Source organism: Hydra vulgaris, chromosome 04 (genome assembly GCF_038396675.1).
Source record: "Hydra vulgaris chromosome 04, alternate assembly HydraT2T_AEP".
In the NCBI taxonomy this organism is placed as follows: domain Eukaryota; kingdom Metazoa; phylum Cnidaria; class Hydrozoa; order Anthoathecata; family Hydridae; genus Hydra; species Hydra vulgaris.
In genome coordinates, this window is record NC_088923.1 from 11,642,308 (window position 1) to 11,669,075 (window position 26,768).

The window sequence follows — 26,768 nt, forward strand, 5'->3', positions numbered from 1 at the left end:
GTTATTTATTATTGTTTTACCATTATTGATTAGATTAAATAGTTTTTATTGCTTTAAAATTTTTATTAAAAATTATAAAAACAGATAACAGATATAGATTGTTAAGCGCCAAACCAAAAGTTAGCAGGTTGTTAACTAGCCCTGTGGGGTCCCATTAACACAGTATTCATTAATGTTTATGAAATTAAAATTCCCAATTTAAATGTAAAAAAATCCCATTCTCCAAATAAAGTTTGCCAAATCATAAATTAAAGTTTATTAATAATTCTAAAAATTATTGAAAATTATTATTAAATACTAATAGAAAAATAACATAAGAAATTTTAATTTATCAATTGTGTAAAACTTGAAATAAAATTGCCGTTACTGGTATAACTATGTGATTGCATAACTGTGAAAATGTCACTTGGAAATTGAAAACTTCTTGAGAACTAGGATTTTTTTAGCGATTTTAGGAATTTTCTTGGAACTTTCTTGTAAAATTCATTTCTCAAAATTTGCAAAAAATTCTTTGGAATGCAAATACCAACAGCAAATATTATATAAAAAAGTAAGCAAGAAATAAAGTACAATCTAAAAAAATTACAAATTTGTTTGATTTAACACCCGCAAATGCTATTTATTTAAAAGTTTCCCTCTTTTTGGTTTAAAATTCAAATTACTTATTAAGTCTTACTACAAACTCTATTTCAAGCAGTACATGTGCTTTGTCAACAAAGTTTATTCAAAATATTAAGAAGCTGTTTACGTCAGATACTTTTGAAATTTTTATCAATGTGAATAATACTGTAAGTCTTTTAGTTATTGTTTTTCTTTTTTTGTTTGGTATTTTATATCAATTGAGATATAAGATCGCATCGACTATATTTTTTTTTTACTTATTAGCATAGAATAAAATTTTTTTTTACTTATCTACTACCATTTCTAGACTAGTGTTTTTAAAAAACTACCTCTGAAATATAAGTTAAATACAAAAACAAAATTTTTTGTATTTAAAATGTAAATTAAGTACGTATATTAAAATGTAAATTAAATGGGTTTAATAACATGAATTTTTTTTTTATTACAACAACTTTGAATCATTTATCTTTACTAATATTTTAATATATTACCCTTTTTGAATAAAGTAACATAATAGATCTAATGATTGTTTAATAAATGCATTTAAAGGTTAAAAAAAGGATTCTTAACAATTTGAAGTAATTTAAATAAAAGAATAAACAATTAAATTGTTTATTTAAAAAGTTGATATAATTTTTTTTTATATTAAGACATAATAATAAATACATACTTAAATATAAAAATCATTAGCAGTGGTTTGTTACTTTATTTAAATACATTTCAATAATATAAAAACATAAGTAAAGATAAAAGTTATCTTATTCAAACTGCTTTCAAAAAAAATTTTCTTTTTTTTCTTCAACCAAATCTATCTTATTTTTGAGTGAACTTATATAAAGTTTATTGAAGACTATCGTTGTTTAAAGTTGCCTCTTATAAAAGTAAAATTTTTTTTTTCATAATTTTTTTTCTTTCAAGTATAAAAAAATCTTATATAATTAATTAATATAAATAAAAATTGATACAAATTTTATTGATACTTTAATTAAAATCATTTGTTACCTAATTTAAAAGCCTTTTGCTGATATAAAAATGTTAGTAAAGATAATCATGTCGAAGTTATTTATTTTCAACAATTAAAAATCATTTTAAAATCAGCGCATTTATTAAAAACCATGGTCAAATCGTCAAAACAAAATATTATTTGCGTTGTCACAAAAAAGGCTTGAAATCGCATGCTATCCTTGCCAAGCTTTATATATATATATATATATATATATATATATATATATATATATATATATATATATATATATATATATATATATATATATATATATATATATATATATATATATATATGATAAAGCGATAAATAAAGTGATAAAGCGAGCGCGATCACACTCCGCTCGTAAATAGGCGCCCGTAAACAGTATTTTCAAACGTTCTAGGCGTGATAAACAACGCTCGTTCAGCTTATAACGAGCGTATAAAATAACGCTCGTCCAATAGTTCAGGATTATTTTTTTATTTTCATAAAATATTAAAAAAAAATTTTTTATTAAAAATATTCTATTATCAAAGCACTGATATATATTATAAAAAGCACTATGTCATTTTTTTTTGCACTAACATAATGAATGAGCAGTTTGAAGTCATTAATAGTCACTGATTTCAATAATGGAATGTGCACGTGGAAACACAATGTGAGTACAAAAATGCGCAAATAAAATAAGAATAGAAAATTAGAAAACCATTATAAGAAAATTGAAACTGCAGAGTATTTTTAATCTTGTAAAAATATCAAGTAAGATTTATTTGATTTATTGTTTGTAATATTCCACACATCGTTTATAATAAAAATAAATATTAATAATAGAGTAATTTTTAAACTTAGTTTTTGTTCATAGTATAGGTTTTTTATTAACAATTATTTATTTTAACTCAAATTTAAAACGATTCTGTTGTTTAGAATGTTCGCAATCAAGGACATTCGAAATGGAAACAAAGTAATGATGTCAACATTTTTATTAAATGGAAAGTTGATAGAATATAGCTATAATATAGATACATAGGTATCTAAAAAAATTAAATAATTAATTTGAATAAAAAATATCAAGAAATATAAAAACCATTAACCGTTAATTAAGTTTACAGCATAACATTTTAAAATGCATATATCAAAACAACGAAGCAAAACTAAGTCACTAAATTATACTTCAATACTAAATCAATAAGAAGTTGCGTTTTTGTTTAATATAATTTTTTTATAACATAAATAGTTAAAAATAAAATCACAATCTGACAATATACAAGAAGCTTGGAAGTATAAAAATCTACTTCGTTGAAGCAGTTTCATAAGTGTGATACTAATTCAAACATTTTTTGACGAAAGAATTATGTAACAAATAAAAAAAGATATAAAAAATAAAAAGCTTTTTATGAGCATCGCCTTCAGAAATTTTCATAATCGCGCTCGCCGACATTATCTCGAGCACACATAATCACGCTTGATGAAAACATATTTTAATTTTACGAGTGTGATATAACATGCTTGATGATTTTCTTCATCACAAGCCCTGTATATATATATATATATATATATATATATATATATATATATATATATATATATATATATATATATATATATATACATACATACATACATATATATATATATATATATATATATATATATATATATATATATATATATATATATATATATATATATATATATATATATATATATATATATACATACATACATACATACATATATATATATATATATATATATATATATATATATATATATATATATATATATATATATATATATATATATATATGTATTAGTGATGTACTGATTAATCGGCATCAGCTTAATCGGCCCCTTTTTGCCCAAATGAAATCAGTATCTGACATCAACCTTTTTTTTTATTAATTTACCAATTTCCCAACCGATGGCATTTTAATATTTTTATCCTGCATTATGATAATAACTAAATAATAAATAAACTAAGCTCTATGCATTACTTAGAATTTTTTTGAGAAGTTGTTTATATTGATTTTTTTGAAAGGCAAATTTGTTTATTCTTAAGATGATGTTTATAAGCTGTAATTTATAAGGTAAATGTACTTATACTTTTATTACCTAAATGTTGTTTTTAGAAAAATTTTATGTTGTGTTTTTCTATTGTTATACTTAAAAATAACCTATTTAAGCATTGTTTTCTATATGCATTCAATTATTGCCTTCTAAATTTCTATATGATTGTTGTTTAGATATCTAAATTACTAATAAATTAAGGTTACAGAGTTCTAAGTAAAATGTTTATCTTAATATCATTTTCATTTTAAATTTGAAATAAAAAGTATTCCTCTAATCTTGTATTTATTTTTTGAAAGTTTTCTTTAAAAAAACTAAAAAATGTATATTATTTTAACTGAGCTTTTTTAAAATCTTTTAAAATCAAGGTCTTGTTCTGATTCAATTCCAAGTATTTGTTTACCAGTTTTGATTTCATGAAAAAATTTATACTATTTAAAATTGTGTAAATTTAAATTAAATTGTGTAATTAAAAATTAAATTTAAATTTATAAAATTGTGTAAATAAAAATTAAATTTAAATTTATATTTTAAAATTATATTAATATATGTAGGATACGCTTTTTGAGGCAAAGGCTAGAAGAAGCCAACTCCAACTTAAAACAGCCCCTGACTTGGGGCTCTTGGTTGAGTAAAGGCTAGAGATGGTGTCTCAATAAAAATACTCATCTTGGGCAGATATTAAATGCATCTGGCTACTGTCTTGTAGAAGGCCTCCTAGGCAAAGACTTAAGGGGTAAACAGATTCTATCTGTTACCTAGCCTGGCACCGCTTCTTTATCTATTAGGCTGGTGCAGATGTATTTATAATACCTTGTTTCCAGTTTAGGGTGTTAAATGCTGGATCTTCTTGACTCAATGCATGGGTTTTGCTTGTGTCTCCTTTATGACTAGACAACTTATTCTATTATCTCCTAATGAGGGTACAGCTCTAAAACTCAGTTTTAAGGTTCTGAAGCCAGCTGGTAGTCAGGTTTCCTGAACTCTTTGGTAACTCTCAAAGAGGCTGATTCCATCGACAGCTGTAAAATATCAAATTACTAACAGTGCCATGCTGCGCATGGATGGTGTTCCTGTTCATACTTTTGGTGTGCTTTGTTAAGGCCACATTTAAAGCCCTTTGTTAATTAATTTTATTGAGGCAATTGCTTCGACTGATAAATAGTTTTCTGAGTATTATCTGTGCTTTGAGTCAAGTTCTTTAACAAATTTAAAAAAGACTAAAGTACCAAAAACTTTTAAACTCAAAAAAACATTGTCATCACCGAGTTCTCTAAATCTATCATTCACAAACATTCGTGGTCTTTGAAGTAACTTTTCTTCTGTTGAGTCTTATCTTTTGCAAAGTTCACCAGACCTACTTGCTCTTTGTGAGACTAATTTGAGTTCAGCTGTCTCATCTTGTGATCTTAGTGTTGATGGTTATCTTCCTTTAATTTGTAAAGACTACAATAGCCATATGCTTGACCTTGGTATATACATTTTAAAGAATTTACCCATTTGTCAAGAAACTAGGTTTGAATCCACAGACTATTCTTTTATGTGCTTTCACTTAGCACCACTTCTCTCTATTGCCTTTCTCTTTGTTCTATACTGCTCTACTTCATCTCAAGATTGGATTGTTTTCGATGTTATTTCTGATCAAATTGACCAAGCCTTCTCTCTTCATCTTTCAGCCATTATGTTGTTGTTGGTAAATTTTCTGGATATTTGGAAATTTTCAAAAAAAGATAAGTTATTTTATAATAAATGGGTAAAATTTTATGTCTTCTTAAGGCAGTTGTTATGGACAATTTTATGGTAAAACATTTTGAAGCAGATCATATAAATTTTAGAAAGTTCTCATTGAAAAACACTTTTTTTGGTATTTTGTTGAGTTTTTTTATTATAACTATAAGTAGCAACTATAATCATTTGTTTTCAAAATTTTCTAAAATTTTATCCTGTTATTTGCTAAGCATATTAATGTTCATTGCCGTATTTGTCAATATCTATTAAATTGACCTACAAATTACTAAAAACTGTAAAGTTATATATAAGAAGATTTGATATAAATAATTGCAGTATTTTACAATTTTTTATTTATTTAAAGAAGTTATCGATTAATAAAAGGCAAAAAGTAAGGAAAATTTTTTTGCTAAATTTGAACTATTTAAATATAAAGTTAGCAATAAAAATAAAGAACTAATGATTTTGAGATCATAAATTCCACTGCTATGTTTAAAGTCCGTTTAAATAAGTTTAAGCTGTAGCGCAGCGGTTAGCATGAAGCATGGTTAGCCTCAGAAGCTAGAGATGCGTTGTTCAATGTCACCTCTGGGCAAGTTTTACAACCACTGTAAGGAAGGAGGCGTAAACGTCCTTTCAAATGCTCTTCTGTGGTGTTTTGTGATAAGACCGTAAAGACAACTTGGGGCACCTTAAATAAAAAGTTTAAAAAAAAAAAGTTGCCACAACCCTGCTAGGACACTTTTGACTTTTATAAATCAATTTATTAAAAAATGAGAGGAATCCATTATAAGTACTATATCTTAAAAATAAACAAAAGGTCCTTAAAAACTAAAATTCACCTAACTGAATTGTGTCAAATACCCGAACAGCCAACTAAATTTGTCAAAACCGACTATAACATAAAAATCACCTTTTTTGAGTAGGTAAAACATCCCCTTCTCCCACATGCCCTTACCCCTTAAATCGTCTTTGTATGCAATCTGAACACATAAACAATCTTTGTTTCTTTAAAACACTCTACAAAAATAATGCAATATAAAATTTATTAATCTAAAAGACTTTTTTTTTATATTTTTTATGAATATTTTACATTGTAGTTGAGAGAAGTAAAAGCTAGAAATATGTTATACACAAACTCAAAAGACAAGCTAACGCAGAAAACATCTACTTTTGTTGTTTTATCAAAAGTAATGTAAGTAACATATAACAACTTTTTTAAAAAAAATGTGCGATTCTTAAATTGACTATAAAATTTTGACTAAAAGATGTGCATTTTTTGCTTGCGGGTCTTTATTATTTTATATTTTTTGTTGAAATATTCAAAGAATACTCAAACACTACGATGATAAAACGCATATTTTCAAAACAAAGAAATGAATTTTATAAAACTATATAATAACTACGAAGCATATTGCTTTAAAATTTTTTTTTGAAATTTTCAACCCTAGTTGTCTGTCAATCATTATCTTGCTCTATAAACTTCATCTTTTATATTTATATATCAGGCCTTGTTTTAAAGCATAAACTGACACGCCATTTACGTATGCACTAAGCCATTTAACATGAGCGGTAAGCCATTTTTTATAATTTTTTCATATTTAAACAAGTCTAAAGAAATCATTTAAGCAGTAAGATAAAAGAAATAATTAACAATATTAAAACCACTTATGAAGTTTGAATGACGATTATGTTAAAAAGTTTACATGGCAATTACATTTGATATTCTATAATTACATTTGATATACTATTTACAAAAGTAATAACCTAAGAAAAAATCCATCAAAAATATTCAGTAAAAGAAAAAAAAAAGATGTCACAGGGGCGTAACATAAGAAATCATCAAATAAACATAATAAAATTTTTTTTATTTATCGTCTTGCAAGCCCAAGAATATTTATTTAAACAATTTCTCATAGCAAACAATAACAAAAATAATTACCGAATTTAGAAAAAAAAAAATTATTAGCTAAAAAATAGTACATACTAAATTTTATTTTAATATTAGCCCACTTTTGATATTGTAATTTTGTTCGTTTGTTTAATAATGATTGATTTTATCCAAAAAAATGAAAAAACAATTATTATTACAAACTTTAAACGACATCTTATAAAGAGTTTATTTTTTTTAAATTAAAAAAAAAAAGTTCTTTTATGGATATAATTCTATTATCAATTTTTTTGCTTAAAGTTACGCTTAAAGCAATATAGCTCTTGCAAAGTCTTTATTTATATTTATAAGTTTTTTTTTTTTAAGTAATATTTTATAATAGTTACATCAGTTTTATGTATTTAACAGATTGTGCGATATCAAAGAAGTGAAAACAGAAATTTTCTTGTAATTTAGAAAGTTATTTAAATTAAAATTTTTTTTTTTTTTCTTTTTGGTTTTTCCTCCTCCTTTTCTATTTTTTACAAAAAATTAAATTCCTTGTAGAAATGTTATAACTTATAACACCGCATCAAAAGTATTCGTAAAGCGTATGTTTAACTTTATATTTTTGACAAAAAATTAACTTGAGTTTTTTCTTTGCAACAAATAATTTTTTTTGTTTGTTAATAACTTTTTTAAAGTAAAAATTCAATATTTGCGAAGCCGCAATTTTAAGAAATAATGAAACAAAAAATTTTAATTCATTTATAATGTATATGTCAAATAAATATATAAGTAATATATAAAAAATAATAGTAAATAGGGCGATTCCGTGTGAAAACATCCAGGGCATGCAACCCTAAGTCTCAGATTTTGCTGATTTTTAAACTACTTAAAATTTTAGTAAATTATGAACATTCTGAAAATTTTATCATCTAATTTCAATCGGTTCCTAAAATATAGCTATTTTAAGTTTGCCTCCAACCAACACAAATCTGCCATTTTTTAAATGGTTTTGTTCTAGTTTCTGTTATTTGTGTGTTTGAAAGCTGAAAATTTGTACCTTTACATATTTTTGGCCAACAAATCCAAAACAACTTAAAATATTTAAAAAAAGAACAAAACATCTAAAATTTAAATGTTTACCACAATTTTATTGGGGCGAGTCCAATCACAAAAATGCCGATGTAGATCGATTTTTTTTTTTTAGAATTTGTCCTGAATGGTTTAATTATAGTTATTACAAAGAATTGGAGAGTGGTCTTTTCTAAAACAGAAAAAAAAACATGGTCAAATCTACTTAAATTTACTACTTAAAAACAGGTATTTTGATAAATTAAACGAGAAAAAAAAGCTCCAAAACAAATAGAGCACTTGGAAAGAAGTTCAAGAAACAAAATTAATAAACAAAATTTAAAAATTAAAAACTCAAAAAAATTAAAATTTATTAGTTATAGTGTTATAATCATTCACATCAATGTTATATGTTTACCCTGATTTTATTGTTGGGACTTTGATTACTGCAATCAAACTCAACAATGGTACCCAACAGATATCTCTCTGTCGCCAAATGAAGTTTTGAGAAGGACCGTGAAGGTGCATAAACTTAATTTGAATATCATTTGTAGTAATATTTATCTCTGTAACCATACCTATCCACCAAAAGAAATCGTACTTGCATGCAACAAAATCATTTAGATTTGGCACAACTACAACATCAGACATTACTGCTTTTGACAGTATAAATCTGTCAACATATTGTTGTTTGTTTGTTCTTTTAAAACTAATTTCAAATTTTGAATTGGGTACGTAATAATGATAACCTCTGGTACCTGGAACAGTTTTTCCTGTGTCTAATTGCGGCTTTAATTGCTGTCGCCTTGCATTAACTGTTTCTTTGGTAATTTTATAAAATATGATTGTGTTTATATTGGTAATGCAAAACTCAAGCATATCATCAACTGTCAATGTTTGGTTTTCTAATGGTCTTTGCAAACTTGCTCTTGCTGTTATTCTTTTAATGGTACCACCTATGCCATCACAAGTGGATAATCCATGGCTGGTTGCAAAAAATACCCATTCAGCTGTAATCTTGAAATCTTCCTTATGGTGGCATAGACTTTTGAAGTTTTTATAGTTTTTTTAATGAGCAGAACATCCATCAGAAAAATATTAAATTTTATTTATACCAACTAAATATTCTTTGATGTCCTCTACAATTTTTTTTTAAATTCATACACAAAGCATGTATCATGACCATTGTCATCGCTTAAAAAACAGAACCACTTATGCAGAATATTTGTTTTAGAAGTTTCCTTAAAATATATAACAACAGGATGTAGTGTACATTGTTGTTTATTCCAATGATAACTTTGTATTTCATCCTGTATAACAAATTGATATTTCTCTGCAAAATCTGCCTGTATAATACATTCATTGTAACCTAAATTATTTTTTAGCTCTTTCAAATAGAGAGTTTGGGATTTAGCAATATATGAATGTGAAGTTAGTTAATTAATGTGAGAAACAACTAGTTCTTTTTATTCAAATAAGTTAACTGTCTGAGTAAATAATTGTGATCTATCAGTACTCTGCCATTGGTTAAATTGAATTTCTTCTTCTTTATCAATCTCAATTAATTCCTCATCTAAAAATGCCTTTAAGTTATCATAGCCTGGCATTTGGCATATCTATGAACCATGCATTCATTATTGCTTGTATCACATACTATTTTTTACATTAAATCTTTGTATGTAACATTCCATTGGACAAGCATTTACAAGCAATATTGAGTTTTGATGGTAAATACAAACACATACACAGTGTGTACCGTTTGGTCCCACACTAATTTGGACGCACCATTTTGGACACAAGCTACAAGACTTTTAAAATTAAGGTATTTACTTTTAAAATCAATATAAAGCTCATGAAGGTTGCACAACAATAATCTTTTTTGTTGTGGAGGACCACTTTTAACCTTAACAATCTTTTTTACCAGGCATAATTCTAGAATGTTCATCTTGTTGAAAAAAATCTTGAACCAAAGCTGTAAGAAAGTCAGGTATTTTTTGGCCTATTTTCTTATCAGATATAGCTAGAATTCCATTTTCACTTTTAAATTTCCTTGCAGGTCGTATAAGATGTTCAGAAACTTTAAAATATTCTGATGCGTATTTTCAAGATTCTAGTGTAAGTGTTAATATTTGAATTTTTTTTTTAAATGGTTCAACTTTAAGTTTTTCTATCATTAAAATTGTCAAATGATCGAAATTATTTGCTTTTTTTTTTATCTGTAGGAGGGACTGGGAAAAGTTGAGGATACACTTAAGTTATCTATATTTACTCCATTAGCACTTGCTACTCCTTCTTCCTTTTTTGTGTAGGCTTTGACTAATTTTCTTTTTGCTTTTACAACTCGTTGATGCTTTGCGACTCTTTAATTTTTAATTTAACTTTAATTGGTGAGACTCCAATTGATATTAAAGAGTTGTCTAACTGTTGTTTATAACAAGATTTACCTTTAACAAATGATACATCATAATCAATTTCACACTCCATTTCATTATTAGAAACTTCATCACAGTTTGACAAACATTGAATACACAAGCAACAAAATTTCTTCCTGGTTTACAGTCTAGATTTTTGGATTTAAGGTTATGAGCCATTTCAAAAGATATGGTTGTTTGACCTAAACTAAAATCATTAATATTTAATAAACATACTCTGCTTCTAAATTTATATATATATATATATATATATATATATATATATATATATATATATGTATATATATATATATATATATATATATATATATATATATATATATTACCTTTAACCTTCTTTTTGTGTCTTTTTAAAACATCACAACACTTATCATTCTTTAGTAGAAATATCAGTCCTAAAACCTGCTCATGATGATAACAAATAGTATTTATCTCTTCAAATGATGTAGTCTCAAGCAAGCCAGACCTCCAAATATAAGTATTTCAAAAATTCTTTTCTAGATTACAAAAATCTTTTATTCCTTGTTTTTGAACGAAACATATTTTGTGAAATTTATTATTTAGAATGTTTCCAAATCCACAAGATTCCATTTTATCAATACACTATTATTTATTATCCCTAAAAAAGATGCAAAACAAATGTATAATTCATTTAATGTGTTCATGGGGTCAAAGTTGTTTAGGATTAGAAAATTTTACATCATTAATGAGCATTCTAACTTTAATTTTACAACATAAACATTTCTAAATTATAAAACTACTAAAAACACAGAAACAGCAAGTCAGCAACATCTAAAAGAATATTCCGATATAGCCAAAACTGTTTCAATTACAAAACTGTCAAATTACCAGCTTTTTTTTCTCATTTAATTTATCAAAATACCAGTTTTTAAGCAGTAAATTTGAATAAAGTAGATTTGACCATGTTTTTATTTGTTTTAGAAAAGACCACTCTCCAATTCTTTGTAATAACTATAACTTAACTATTTAGGACAAATTCTAAAAAATTTATATATATATATATATATTTATATATATATATATATATATATATATATAATTTTATATATAAATATATATATATATATATATATTTATATATATATTTTTGTATATATATATATTTATATATATATATATTTATATATATATATATATATATATATTTATATACAATTCTTTGTAATAACTATAACTTAACTATTTAGGACAAATTCTAAAAAAAAAAAATCAAGCTACATCGGCATTTTTGTGGTTACACTCGGCCCAGTAAAATTGTGGTAAACATTTGAATTTTAGGTGTTATGTTCTTTTTTAAATATTTTAAGTTGTTTCATTGGATTCATTGGCCCAAAATATGTAAAGGTACAAATTTTCAGCTTTCCAACACACATATAACAGAAATTAGGACCAAAACCATTTTAAAAAATAGCGGATTTTTGTTGGCTGGAGGCAAACTTAAAATAGCCTTTCCTAAGATCAAACTAAGAGGCAAACATAAAATAGCCTTTCCTAAGATCAAACTAAGGGGCAAACTTAAAATAGCCTTTCCTAATCAGTTTCTAAGATATATCTTAGAAATGAATTGAAATTAGACAATAAAATTTCAGGATGTTCATAATTTATTAAAATCTTTAAGTGGTTTAAAAATCAGCAAAATCTGAGATTAAGGGCTGCATTTTCAAAAAAAATTGGATGTTTTTACAAAGAATTGCCCAATATGTACATTTTTAAAATAGCACTAGTTTTGTTTTTCTTAATTAGTAAATTAAACTTGTTTTGTGGTAATTTATTTTTTTTTTTTTTTTTTTTTTTTTAAATCTTCGCTTCCAACAAGGTTGCAAGCAAACACTATTAGAGTTGGAAGTTATTGGAAAAGAAAAGATTGTAGAGCAAGATAACAATTGACAGATGACTTAAAAGATTGCAAATTATGTGAATCAGGGAAACAAAATGAAGGAAGTGAATTTCAAAGAACTGATGTTCAAGGAAAAAAACTAGACAAACAAGAGTTTTTGGTGCACTTAGGAACAGTCACAGAAAAAAGATGAGACTCAATTGAATGACGAGTAACACAAAAATGAATTTTAGTAGATGGCACAAGAGACGCAAGCTCTGTAGAGCAGTGCCGATTATAATGTATTAGAAAACCATGTAGAAGAGTGAGACTTGATCTGGAATCATCGAGAGGGAATAAAAGGTTCCATGCCAGCCTGAATCCTTGAAGTTATGTAAGAAGCACATTTGTCAGCAGGAAGATGAAAGATTTCTAATCAAGGGCCATCACAAAGAAAATCATGGAAAGAGTCCCAGTCAGCTTTAAGGTAGTTGTAAGAGGTACCATGATAGTTGCTTTAATGCCTGCAGAGTCACTGACACTGGAGCCAAGCCATTCAATGTAATGAGCATTAAAGTCGCCAACAACAACAATATTGGCTGATGGATAAAGAGGCTTGGTCAATTTGATCAGAAATAATATCAAAAAGATTGCAGTCTTGAGATGAAGAAGAGCGATATAGAACAAAGAGGAAGGCAATAAAGTGAAGTGGTGCTAAACGAATGCACATAAATGAATAGTCAGTGGATTCAAACCTAGTTACAAATGTATATACCCAGGTTGAACATGTGACTATTGGAGTCTTTACAAATTAAAGGAAGATAAACATCAACACTAAGATCACAAGATTAGACAGCTGAAATTAAATTAGTTTCACAAAGAGTAAGTAGGTCTTGTGAACTTTGCAAGAGACAAGACTCAACAGAAGAAAAGTTACTTCAAAGACCACGAATGTTTGTGAATGATAGGTTGAGAGAACTTGGTGATGATGATGGTTTTTTTGTGTTTTATAGTTTTTGGTAATTTATTCATTTTTAAATTTGATTGAAAAACTTGACTCAAAGCATAGATACTACTCAAAACACTGTTTAATAGCCCAAGCAATTGCCTCAATACTATTAATAAATCCTAATTCGTAGTAAAGGGCTCCAAATGTGGCCTCGACAATGCACACTAAAAGTACGAACAGGGACACCATCCATGCGCAACATGGCACTGTTATAACTTTAATATTTTTCAGCTGTTGATGGAATCAGCCTCTCTGTGAGCCACCCCAGAGTTTGGGAAACCACCAGCCTGTTTCAGAACCATAAAACTGAGTTTTAGAGCTGTACCCTTATTAGAAGATAACAAAATGAGTTGCCTAGTCATAAAAACAGAGACACAAGCAAAACCTATGCATTGAGTCGAGAAGATCCAGCACTCAACATCTTAAACTGAAAACAATGTATTAAAAATACTTCTGTGCCAGCCTTAAGAAGAGGTGTATAACTGGTCAACAGGTATAATCTGTTTACTCCTTAAGTCTTATGTCCTTAAATAAAAAAAGATATATTTACGTCAAAATCACGAAGATTTGATGTGCTAAGCGGTTTTTTATTTCAAACAAGGCCTGATATATATATATATATATATATATATATATATATATATATATATATATATATATATATATATATATATATACAGTATTGGACAAAACATTTGCAACCAACATCGAACAATGCTAAAAAGTTTTCCTAATTTTACATGTCTTAAAAACGAAATGAACTATACTACCACAGCAAACAGTTCAGGAGTCTGGAGTCATAGCATGCCATGACATGAGCAATCAGCTGACAGGTGACAGCACACAAGCAGAATTTCGTTGACAAGAGCCATTTTGCAGCGGACAAAACAAGTGCAACTTTTTTGGTTTGTTTCATTTTCTTAAGTCTGGTCAGTGTCAACGTTACGGAAGTTTTTTAATAATTAAAGAAAGTATCCAGAAGTTTCCAGAAGCATGCAGAAGCTTCCAGAAGTTTCCAGAAGAAGCATCCAGTAGCATCCAGAAGTATCCAGAAACATTCAGAAGCATCCAGAAGCTTCCAGAAGCATCGAAAAGAAGCATCTAGAATCTTCCAGAACAGGTTCACACAGGTTCATTTTACTATATAGGAGGAAGTCAATCAGTCAGTATTATCAATTATCAGTTTATCGAAGTGAGTTTTATCAAAGTGTTTTATCAAAGAACATCAATACAAGAAGTGAAATACAACAAGTGTTTCATTACATCAATACAGTCCACATTCAACCAAGACGTTGTGTTCCACAGAGCATTATTGTATCATCACAAGGTAAATGTAACATGGTAAGCCTTGAGAAGCGTGATTATTTTTTTAAATTATTTTTATGACTTCAAGTGCAAAAATGGCTCCCGACAGTCTTGGATTGGAACAAAGAAAAAAAATTATTGGCGATTACGTAAGTGGAATGTCACAAAGAAGTATTTGTGATAAATATCGCGTGAAAAAATAGACCGTATCAAGACTATGTTCCAAATATCGTTCTACGGGGAAGTTGGCAGCAGATAACAAAGCTGGAAGATCGCGTTCCACCACTTCTAGAGAGGATTCTATGATCTTCAGATCCGTCAAGAAGGATCCCTGGATATCATCAGTCAAGATACAAAAGCAATTAGAGCTGCCTGTATCGGGCCGAACAATCAGACAACGTGCTGTTGAAGCCGGATTGTTTTCTCGACGCCCTGTAAAGAAACCTCTGATTTCACTAAAAAACCAGAAGAAAAGACTCCTGTTTGCTACATCTCATATTGACTGGAATGTGCAGAAATGGCGAGCTGTCCTGTTCAGTGATGAATCGAAGTTCAAAATCATTGGGAGCGATGGCATTTGCTGTGTATGTCGACCGGTCGGAAAACCTTATGCTGAATGAAATATGCCAATAAAATGGGTTTTTCAGCAAGACAATGATCCGAAACACACTGCAAAAGTAGTCAAGCAGTGGTTTCAAGACAACTACCTGTCGGTGATAGATTGGCCGCCTCAATCTCCGGATCTCAACTTTATCGAGAACCTGTGGGAGATCATCAGCCGCAGAATTAATCGTGAAGGTGTTCATAATAAGGATTAACTGTTTGAACAAATCCAAAAGGCCTGGGCAGCGATTCCACAAAGTTTCATTGATCACCTGATCGAATCTATGCCTCGAAGATGCAAGGCTGTGATTGACAAAAAAGGATTTGCCACGAAATATTGATAGCAAAATACAGCTTGGTCAACATTTTGTCGAGTTGCACTTGTTTTGGCTTGAAGGAAATCAACTTTTTTTAATACTTTTGATTAATTAATTAATTTTCGTGTACAAATAATGAACTTTGTGATGAATAAAACTTAAAGAACTTTGTCTCTAAACAGTTACATAGTTATTTCTCCAAATTGAAAAAATGCAGCACTTTTATATAAAGAAACTAAATTAGCATTATTTGGTTGCACTCGTTTTGTTCGATACTGTATATATATATATATATATATATATATATATATATATATATATATATATATATATATATATATATATATATTTATATATATATATATATATATATATATTTATATATATATATATATACAACCCGTAGATGTTGTCCGAAAGTTTTTTCCATATTTTGTTGACAAAAAGTAAAAATTAAAATGCAAGAACGGAATTATTATTTTTTATTAATTGATAGACTGCCTGCCCCAACCAAACCCTCAGTCGATGTAGCAACACTTCCTTGCGGGTCAGGCTATTTGTCAGTCGATGTAGCAGCACTCCCTTGCGAGTCAGGCTATTTGTCAGTCGATGTAGCAGCACTCCCTTGCTAGTCAGGCAATAAGATAGTCGATGTAGCAACACTCCGCGCATGATTTACAGTAAAAAAAAATACAAATAAAAACATTTTAATAAAAAAATTAAAAATAAAAACATTAAAAATAAAAACATTTTATTAATAAAAATAAAAATAAAAACATTGTTTATATTGTTAAAAACATTCAGAATGTTTTTAAAACATTCTGGTCAATTAAATTTGCGTTTTTGTGGTTTTTTTAAAAAACGATTTATTTGTAATTAAATTAATGGTTTTTACTTTCGTCCAACACGCAAATGTTGGACAAAAGTTAAAAGTAATTAAAAGTGGCGTATGTGTTGGCGTAAGAATCGCTTTTTTCCTTCCGCTCTTCCCAAAGACAACAAACTATAGATCTATATATATATATATATATATATATATATATATATATATATATATATATATATATATATATATATATATATATATATATATATATATATTTATATATACATAGAAATGTATAGATATATGCATATATAACATTCATGTAAATATATATATTTATACATATATAAATGTTTATTTAAATATATATACATACATATATATATATATATATATATATATATATATATATATATATATATATATATATATATATATATATATTTATATATATATATGTATATATATAAATACATATTTATATATATATATATATAAATATATACATGTAAATGTATATATATATACATATATAATATTCGTGTAAATATATATATATATATATATATTTATACATATATAAATATACATGTAAATATATATATATATATATATTTATATATATATATATATGTATATATATATAAATATATATACATGTACATGTATATATATATATATATATATATATATATATATATATATATATATATATATATATATATATATATATATATATATATATATATATATATATAAATATATATATATACACACACACATATATAACATTCATGTAAATATATATATTTATGCATATATAAATATACATGTAAATATATATATATATATATATATATTTACATGTATATTTATATATGTAAATATATATATATATATATTCTATGTTTTTATAGACTGACTTAAATTTTCATGCTGTAACTGATAACAAAGCTATTATTTTGTTTCTTTACAATTTGATAACTTCTGTTTTGTTGTTTTAAGAATTTAATTGCAATAAATAAAAATTGTCAGATTACAAATAACTTCCAATCATTGATCTTTTTCAAAGTTTTTATTCTGCATGAAGGCTTTAATCAAAATTAAAAATTAATTATAATGATCGTTTAAAGTAAACTTATTATGTGTAAATTAAATGTTATTTTAAAATTTTTTTCAGTAGGTATATATTTTTTATGATAAATTTTAGTGATGTACCGATAACACTTTTTTGGCCAACGCCGATTGATGGGAAAAGGCCGATACCGATGCCGATACCGATTAATTAACTAATTGTTAAAGTTTTGAAGATATAAAGCCATAGAATTTTAAATCGAGTAAATTTTTGACATATAATATCTGGCCATATAATGCACATTTGAAAGGAAGGAGGCGTGGACATCCTGGTTAAATGCTTATCCGTGGTGTTAGACGTTTAAGTAAGTTTTTGTACAGAAAAATGGGTTTCGTTGTAAAAACTTAGGTTCCTTTGCTTCCCTCAACTTTATTTTATCATTTTTTCAAATAAACCCACAGAATCTACAAAAATATTACAAAAGATACATAAAGAAATCAGTGAAAACCTGTTTTTTTGTTGCTTTTGTCTTATTTTTTAATTTTAAAACAAAGTCAAAATAAACAATTTTTCAAAAAATTCTAAGCGATGCATAAAGTTTAGATTATTTATTATTTAATTATTATCAAAATGCAGGATAAAAGTATTAAAATGCCATCGGTAATGCATATCGGTAAATTAATAAAAAAAGGCCAATGCCGATACCGATTCCGATTGTACAAAAAGTGGCAGATTAAGCCGATGCCAATTAATCGGTACATCACTAATAAATTTATACATTAGAAACTATTTTCCATGTCTTTCTAAAAATCTTTTAAAATCTTTTAAGATGATTTTTTAAGTTACTTTAAATTATGAATAAGTTATGAATAAATTATAAATAAGTTATGAATAAATTATGAATAAGTTAAATTAAATGATTTAATTGCTTTATTTACTTTTTGTTTCTTTTTTTACAAAGAATTGTTTGAAAGTTTTTTTTTTAAACTTGACTTACTAATTAATGCATTTTTTTAAAAGTTAACATCATAGATAAGTTTTTATATAAATTAGGTAAAAACATCTGTTTATAGTATATAAACTTATCCTCATAAAATTCTTTATAATTCAATACAATATTTCTTGGGGTCATATATACCCTTTTTATTCAAGTAATATAAAAAACCGTTAAAATACAAACAAAAAAAAACTTCAATGTAATATATTCTTAAATAAGAAAAATAATGTTTCAATTTAATTTTCCAATTTTTCTAGTTTAAGACACAACAGCACATTACATTGAAGTTTTATTATTTGTTTGTTTTTTAACGGTTTTTTTATATTACTTGAAAAATGAGGGTATATATGACCCCTAGAAATATTGTATTATATTATAAAGAATTTTATAAGGATAAGTTTATATACTATAAACAGATGTTTTTACTTAATTTATTTAAAGCATGAAATGAATTAAAATTATTATTTTAAAAAGACTACACTGATTTTTTAAGCAATTTTTTTTGTGCAACTTTTTGAAAAAAATGTTTATACAACTTAAAAATATTTTATTTTTTTCTTTTCAATAGTTTCATTTCCTTTTTCAATAATTTAAATAAAATTTGTTCATTTATTAAACAATCAATAGAAGTAATTTGTAAAAGCATTTTGCATAACTTTAATTAAACGTTTTAAAAGATAAATTTCAATGTAATTTTTTTCAAATGCAATTAAAAACGTAACAAAAAGTAATTTTAACTTTGAGTTTTTTTAGTTTTATTTTAAAGCTAATTTATTTTCTTTTTCATAAAGAACTGCTTTGCTTTTTCTTTAGTTTTTTCAATTTTTTTCTTAGTTTAAGTTCAGCTTAACATTTCTTTTTTCAGCGCATTTCTGAAACGTTTAAATCATCAAAACATCCTTTGCAGGGTCAGCAATAGCATTCGATTCCCTTTGGTTGAAATGTCCGATTACTTTGTAAATTGATCAGACAATCTGAGATTTTAGCCAAACAATGTCCAATGTCTGACCGTTAAATTGAGCCCTATGGCTCAAATTCCCATCTTTAAATTCATACGTACGCCACGCTTAATGTAACTTTTAAATAGAAGCCTGAGATCATTTACTCTGTTGCGTGTAAGTTTTCATTCAATTTTCATTAAATATTTCATTCAACAAGCACTTTTGACTTTTAATATATATACACAGATATAACGAAAAAGGTTCAGATTTCTTCAATAAATATAACTAAGAAATATATAGGTCAAAGTTTATAGATAAAAAGTAAAAATATAACAAAAATATATATCTAAAAAAAGTTTTTGTTTGTTATAAAAACCCTAGTTCATATTTGGAAACATCAATTTCTGTAATACTCAGTTATTTAGAATATAATGAAGCAGGCAACTCAAAACTGACAAGTTTTTTTTTTAGTAAATTTTATCGAATTAAATTCAAAATACTTTTTATAATAATTTTTGGTGTATTAATTCTTAATTATTTTACATTTTAAAATTTTTATGACTTTTAACTTGAAAAGTATACACTTTGACTTTTTTATTCTTTATTGTCAGGTTTACAAAGGTCTTGATGTTGTTACCAATAAAGTAACAGCAAATGAAATGGAAGAAATTCCGCATCACATGATAGATATTATTTCACCTCCGTTAGAGTTTAGTGTTGTCCAGTTTCGAAACAAAGCATTGAGTATCATTGATAGTATTGTTAAGCGGAAAAAGGTTCCTATCATAGTTGGTGGCACAAACTATTATGTGGAGTCATTGTTATGGAATTTTTCTTTGGAACAAACATGGGACCAAGGTAATATTTTTTTTGTTTGTTTAAAGTTTTTGTTTAATTTTTTCAACATTTGTTTTAACAAAATCATCAATTTTGCACTGTCTGTTGAAAAGTTTAAAATAATTTTGTTCAAAAAATATTAAAATCCAGAAGAAGTTTTAATAGTTTTAATAGTTGCAGAGGGTCGCGTTAGTTTTACTATTGTTTTACCACCTCCTTAGAACACTTCTTTTAGCTAAGTCAGTAATTTTAAAATGTACATTATTATTTACATGATCCTAGCCAATGTAGCTCCTTTAGAAAATGTGAGCTTGGGCTGACTCGAGTTACATACACAATTTAGATCTTAATGCCATTTTTTCATAAGTAAACATTATTGTATGTACAGCATGGAAACTTTTAATGTTGAACTAAGTTGGAAAAAATATATTAATTTAAACAAATTTCAATGGTTTTTTTTTGTTTTTAACAAGATTTTTGTTGTTTCAATTTGCATTTAGCTAAAAATTTTTTTTTATATATAACTCACCTCCCCAAGGCCGAGAAGGCCACTATAGACGAGGAAGCTACTTGTAGTTATAACCCTCTCTCAACTCTATAACTCCGAAACACGAACCTTGACGAACAATGCCGCTGCGCAGAGAAACAAGTTGAGTGCGGTACTACCAGGGACATGGTGGGAATCAAACTTGGAACCTCTCACTTATGAAGCGAGCGCTCTACCACTACAACACAACCGCATTCATTCAAATAAGAGTATTTCTCTTCTTATGGTTTTTAATTGTTTGTGAGTGGCACAAAAAGTTTGTAGCATTTCTTCAACTCTAAATCATATTCAAAAGCTCTTCAATCAATAGCTCTTCCACTCAAGAGAGCTTAAAACAGTCTACATCATTCAAATTTATAGGTTTACACACAAAGATACTGTGTATCTGTATAACATTGAAAATAAAATTTCCTGTAAACCATTTATAGGAAAATTTTGTTTTTGTGTATAGAATAATAACTTTATTCATGAGAAATTTTACAAAATAGTTAAAAAGTTATGTAACATACTATATCAATTTTATTGTTTTTTCTTAGTTATAAATTTTTTCTAAGATCACTATATGCTTAAATAACAATAACATTTTCATGTATAATATCTTTGTGTATGTTTTGAATACATTAAATGATATAATTGTTATATTAGTGTTTTATAGGTCACCCTACCAAAGCAAATAGCCTAATAATAGTATTAACACACACACACATATATATATATATATATATATATATATATATATATATATATATATATATATATATATATATATATATATATATATATATATACATACATACATGTATATATATATATATACATACATACATACATACATACATACATACATACATACATACATACATACATACATACATACATACATACATACATACATACATACATACATATATATATATATATATATATATATATATATATATATATATATATATATATATATATATATATATATATATATATTTATATATAAATGTTTAGCCAAAAATATTTTTTAACAAATATGAGTAAAATTTCCAGGTAACAAAAGAAAATCTATTCAAACTAAGAGGAGTAAAATATATTTATTAGTTAAATTTTGACAAATATTTTAAATTTTTCACAAACATATATATATATATATATATATATATATATATATATATATATATATATATATATATATATATATATATATATATATATATATATATATATATATATATATATATATATATATATATATATATATATATATATATATATATATATATATATATATATATATATATATACACACAGCTGCCTTAACTAAATTTAAGTTTTCCGAATTGTGTCCAAATTAATTTCAACGTTTTCTGAAAGAGTATATTTTACTGATCACTATGTATATAGCCCACCAAATCAGAAAACTCCTATTAAGTAATTATGGCATTTTAAAGATTTTTTCGCACCTTTTTTTCGCGCCTTTTTTGTCTTTTACAACCATCTTTAATCCACCATTTTTTCTGCCACAAATTTAATTGCAAAAGACAATAATAGAACAAATTTTGTTTAAAAAAGTGTTAAGAATCGGTAAATCACATCCTCAGACTATTTTAGATCATCAAAAGAACGGAGAAAAAGTATGTCTTTTTTGTGGTTGCAAATATCGTATGAAAATAAACAGCCAAAGCAATATAATTTCTAAATTTCAGAGCTGTTTTTCGGATTATAACATAGCTCATGATCGATACCCTACTGGATTGTGTCCAAGGTTGGTATACTTAATGATTTTTAACTAAATAAATATATATAAAAAGTATATTTGTCATAAACGTAAAACCATTCACATAACTTAAAAATTGGATACCTTGTTGAACTCAAAGAAATAAGATTTGATAAATGAATCAAATCTCATTTTGCTTAGCATATCTTTATCTTTTTAAGGTGTAGGGGTATAGTTGAAAAAACAAATGTTGTTGATCTCAGCCAGAAAATTAATTTTGACTTTGACTGGTCAAAGATGACTATCCCGGTTAAAACACGAAATGGATAAAATTTTATTTGTATATCTGTTGTAAAGAAATATAAAATTATAATTTTTTTACATAGTTTCAGGAAACTAAAAACTTGCAGCTGTGAAATATGCAAAATCGCAAGAACGCAGAGAAAGATACTCAAGAAAAAATCTGGTATCTGGTAGAGTTTTAAAACCGCAGCTGCAGTCCGCGGTGCAGTACTTGTCTGACTAAAGTTAAAAGAGATTGCATTATAAATGCAATGCAACAACGCTCAGGTAGAAAACGTTTTTATAACTTTGATTATTTGACTGTGAAAGGTTGTATACCATGTTCTATAGAAAACAAGTCGTAAATGTAATTTTATTTTTCAGAAATAACATATCAGCTGCATCCGGATATCAAGGTATTAGAAAAACCGTATTAATTTGCGTTACTAATAGAGAAATAAGTGAGAGAAATGTTAAGAATAATAAATCAAAAATTATAATTTTAATTGTAAAAAAGGTAATAGATTCAAAAGCTTTGTAAGCTTTTGAATCTATAACCTTTTTAACAATGTAAAGTTGTTGAAACCTTTTTCATTCAGTCTCCATAGTTTTGTAACTTATTTAGATGTCAAGGAACAAATGGCTTCTCACGTTATTAAAGAAAAGCTATGTAGTGAAAGAGGTAACACCATTTCATTGAAGACAGGAGGTAGTAAACTGAAACTATCTATTGGATTTGAGAATACTCCAAAAACAACCAATTTGACTCACAAAAATCTTCTTTTTATTCAGAATTCTCTTTCCTTAAGTAACCATTAAATGATAAAACTTGCTAATATGATAAGGTAAAATCACAATACTAATACAAATTTAATTCTGCACTATAAAATGATGCAATATTTGGAGTAAAACTTATTATATAAAAAAATTAATAATTACAGAGTTGTTGAAAAAAGAAGAAACGCTGTAGAACCTGGAATGAAAGACTGTGTCTCTGATTTAGGCAGTTATCTTCTCCTATTATTTACCGAAGAAAATCTTTTATTTGAATTTAAAAACATAGATAAAACTTTGGTAAAAAAATAATAAAAAATAAAATGTAAAAATATTACAGTAGCGTACTGCAATTATGTTACTCTTTTTGTTAAACTACTCCTGGATCTTAAATGTGTTGATTCTAAGAACCAGTTGGTAAAAATTGCTGTTGACGGGGGAAGTGGTTTTATCAAATTTTGTTTAAATATAGTTAATCTCAATGAAATTTTTAAAAATTACGGGAAAATTGAAATAGATTACCTTAAAACAAAACCGGTAACAGCCTCCAGGTCTTTATATAAAGATGGTCTAAAAAAAAATACTTAAAGATTCGTCAGTAAATGCTTCATTTCTTCTTCTAGTAGCTCCAGAAATCCCAGAAAGATATTTAAACATTAAAATATTATTTGAAAAATTAAATCTTGAAAATGTTGAGCACATTGGGGTATGCGACATAAAACTTAGTCAAATTCTGACAGGTATATCTCCAGTAGCAGTTTAATTCATCCCTGTTATGTATGTGAGTGGGATAGAAGAGAAACTTGGACAAATGCTTCATACAGAACCTTCGAGAGCTGTCAAAACAACTATACAAAATTCAAAGAATCTGGTTCAAAACCTAAGTGTGCACAACATTTTTAGAATTGTATAAACCCTGTATTAGTACATGGAAACCCCTCTGAATTTCTTGTAGATAGACTTGTTTTACCGGAGCTTCATATAATGGAGGGAGCTGTCAACCATGTAATGGATAACATGGAGCGGATTTCGTTGGAAATGAATATGAAGAAGATTTACGAACAGTTGCAAATTATTAAGACTGGTCAGCATAGTGGAAAATGGAATGTGATGGAAAATAATGGAAATTCTTCTCGAAAAATTCTTAAAAAGTGGGAAGTCTTTAATGATAAGCTTCCAATTAAACTAAAGTCTTTTGGAGAATGCTTAAGGTTGTTAAATTTAATTGTTGAGTCTTGCTTTGGATCCAGATGAAAACTTTCAAACTAATATCGAAAATTTAAAAACCTGCTATTAAAGTTTGATGTTGGAACATGGTATTACTTTAACACCAAAATTTCTTATGCTGTTCAATCATGTATCTGAATTCTGTAAAACAAAAAAAATGGGCCTTGGAGTTTATTCGGAGCAATCAGGAGAAAGTGTTCACTACCTCTTCAAAACTGCCTCGTGGAACCGGTACAAGGTATCCACAAATAATTCTAATTATGGACATAATTTAGTAAGGGCATTAAATTCTTAAAATGGAAAACATCTTGTTTCTCTTGGATATGTTGATCTAAATGTTTATATTTTTAGTGATTCAATTCAAGAAGAAATAGTTTCCAATTTTATATTTGTAAATATTTTGATGATTTAAAACATTCTGATTATGTGATTATCCACTCTTAAACTATGTAATATAATGCAATACCGCAAAATAAAAGGCGCGATAATTACTTAATAGGTGTTTTCTGATTTGGTGTACTATATATACATAGTAATCAGCAAACTATAATCTTTCATAAAACGTTAAAATTAATTTGGACACAATTCAGAAAACCTAAATTTACTTAAGGCTAACTGTGTATATATATATATGTATATATATATATATATATATATATATATATATATATGTGTGTGTATATATATATATATATATATATATATATATATATATATATATATATATATATATATATATATATATATATATATATATATGTATATATATACATATATATGTATATATACATGTATATATGTATACATATATATATGCATATATGTATATATATATACATATATGTATACATATATATATATATATCAGGCCTTGTTACGAGATTACGCTGCGTAGCGAAAACGCGTAACGCATTTCTAAGTAACTCAACTCAGCAAATATATTTTGCATCGTTAGAAGTTATATTGCGTCACTAGCATCTTTTCAAGTACCGCATTGTAATTAAAGTTATTTTATTAACGCGTTAAATATCATACAAACAGTTAGTTTTTTTCTCACTAGAACAAAAATTACAAACAAAGTCTAAGTTCTTATTTAAAAAATCATTTTTATTATTTTTTTTAAATATGAACTTAATTTTATTTTGAAAAAAATATTTTTTTCATAAAACGTAAAATAATGTTTGTTTATTTTCTTATGATTTTACAGTTGGTTTTTGATTATTTTATTAACTGCTAATAAATTTTTTCTTATTTAATTTATGAACTCTTTTTAATAATGTTTTTAAACAATAAAGAGTTTTTTGTTATTTATCAGTTACCGATAACATATTCGTGATCATAATTTATTTTCATAAATTAAACAAACGTCGTTAAAACTTTACGTTACTGAATTAACAATAAACAAAATATCTTATTAATAAAATATTTACATTAAAATAAATCGTGCATTTTTTAAACTATTATGACAAAAAATAATTTTTACATTTAAAAGGAATTTATATATTCAATTCCTTAAGATAAAATTTAAAACACTTTAATTTTTTTAACTAATTTTTAACAACAATAAAAAAAATTATTAAACAAACTATTTTTTTAACAAAAAATCTATTAGTTTACAATTGCGGTTAAATGCTTTTACTTACGACTTTATATCTTCAGTATAAACGTAACATAAACGATATCAAAAGATGATTAAAAATATT

General features: G+C 26.1%; 1 protein-coding gene and 1 long non-coding RNA gene across 2 annotated transcripts in view; both read left to right on the forward strand.

The window, feature by feature from the left end:
- The window catches only part of LOC100205235 (tRNA dimethylallyltransferase), a 52,199-nt gene that overhangs the window by 928 nt on the left and 24,503 nt on the right, over positions 1–26,768 (forward strand). The window contains exon 2 of the mRNA XM_065795459.1: positions 20,305–20,551. Within this exon, the coding sequence (XP_065651531.1) occupies positions 20,305–20,551 (247 nt within the window). The remainder of the gene's footprint in view (positions 1–20,304; positions 20,552–26,768) is intronic.
- LOC136079567 (uncharacterized) lies at positions 22,680–23,770 on the forward strand. The gene is made up of 4 exons (XR_010638028.1): positions 22,680–22,830; positions 23,175–23,352; positions 23,449–23,480; positions 23,690–23,770. It is a non-coding gene; the product is annotated as an uncharacterized LOC136079567 (long non-coding RNA).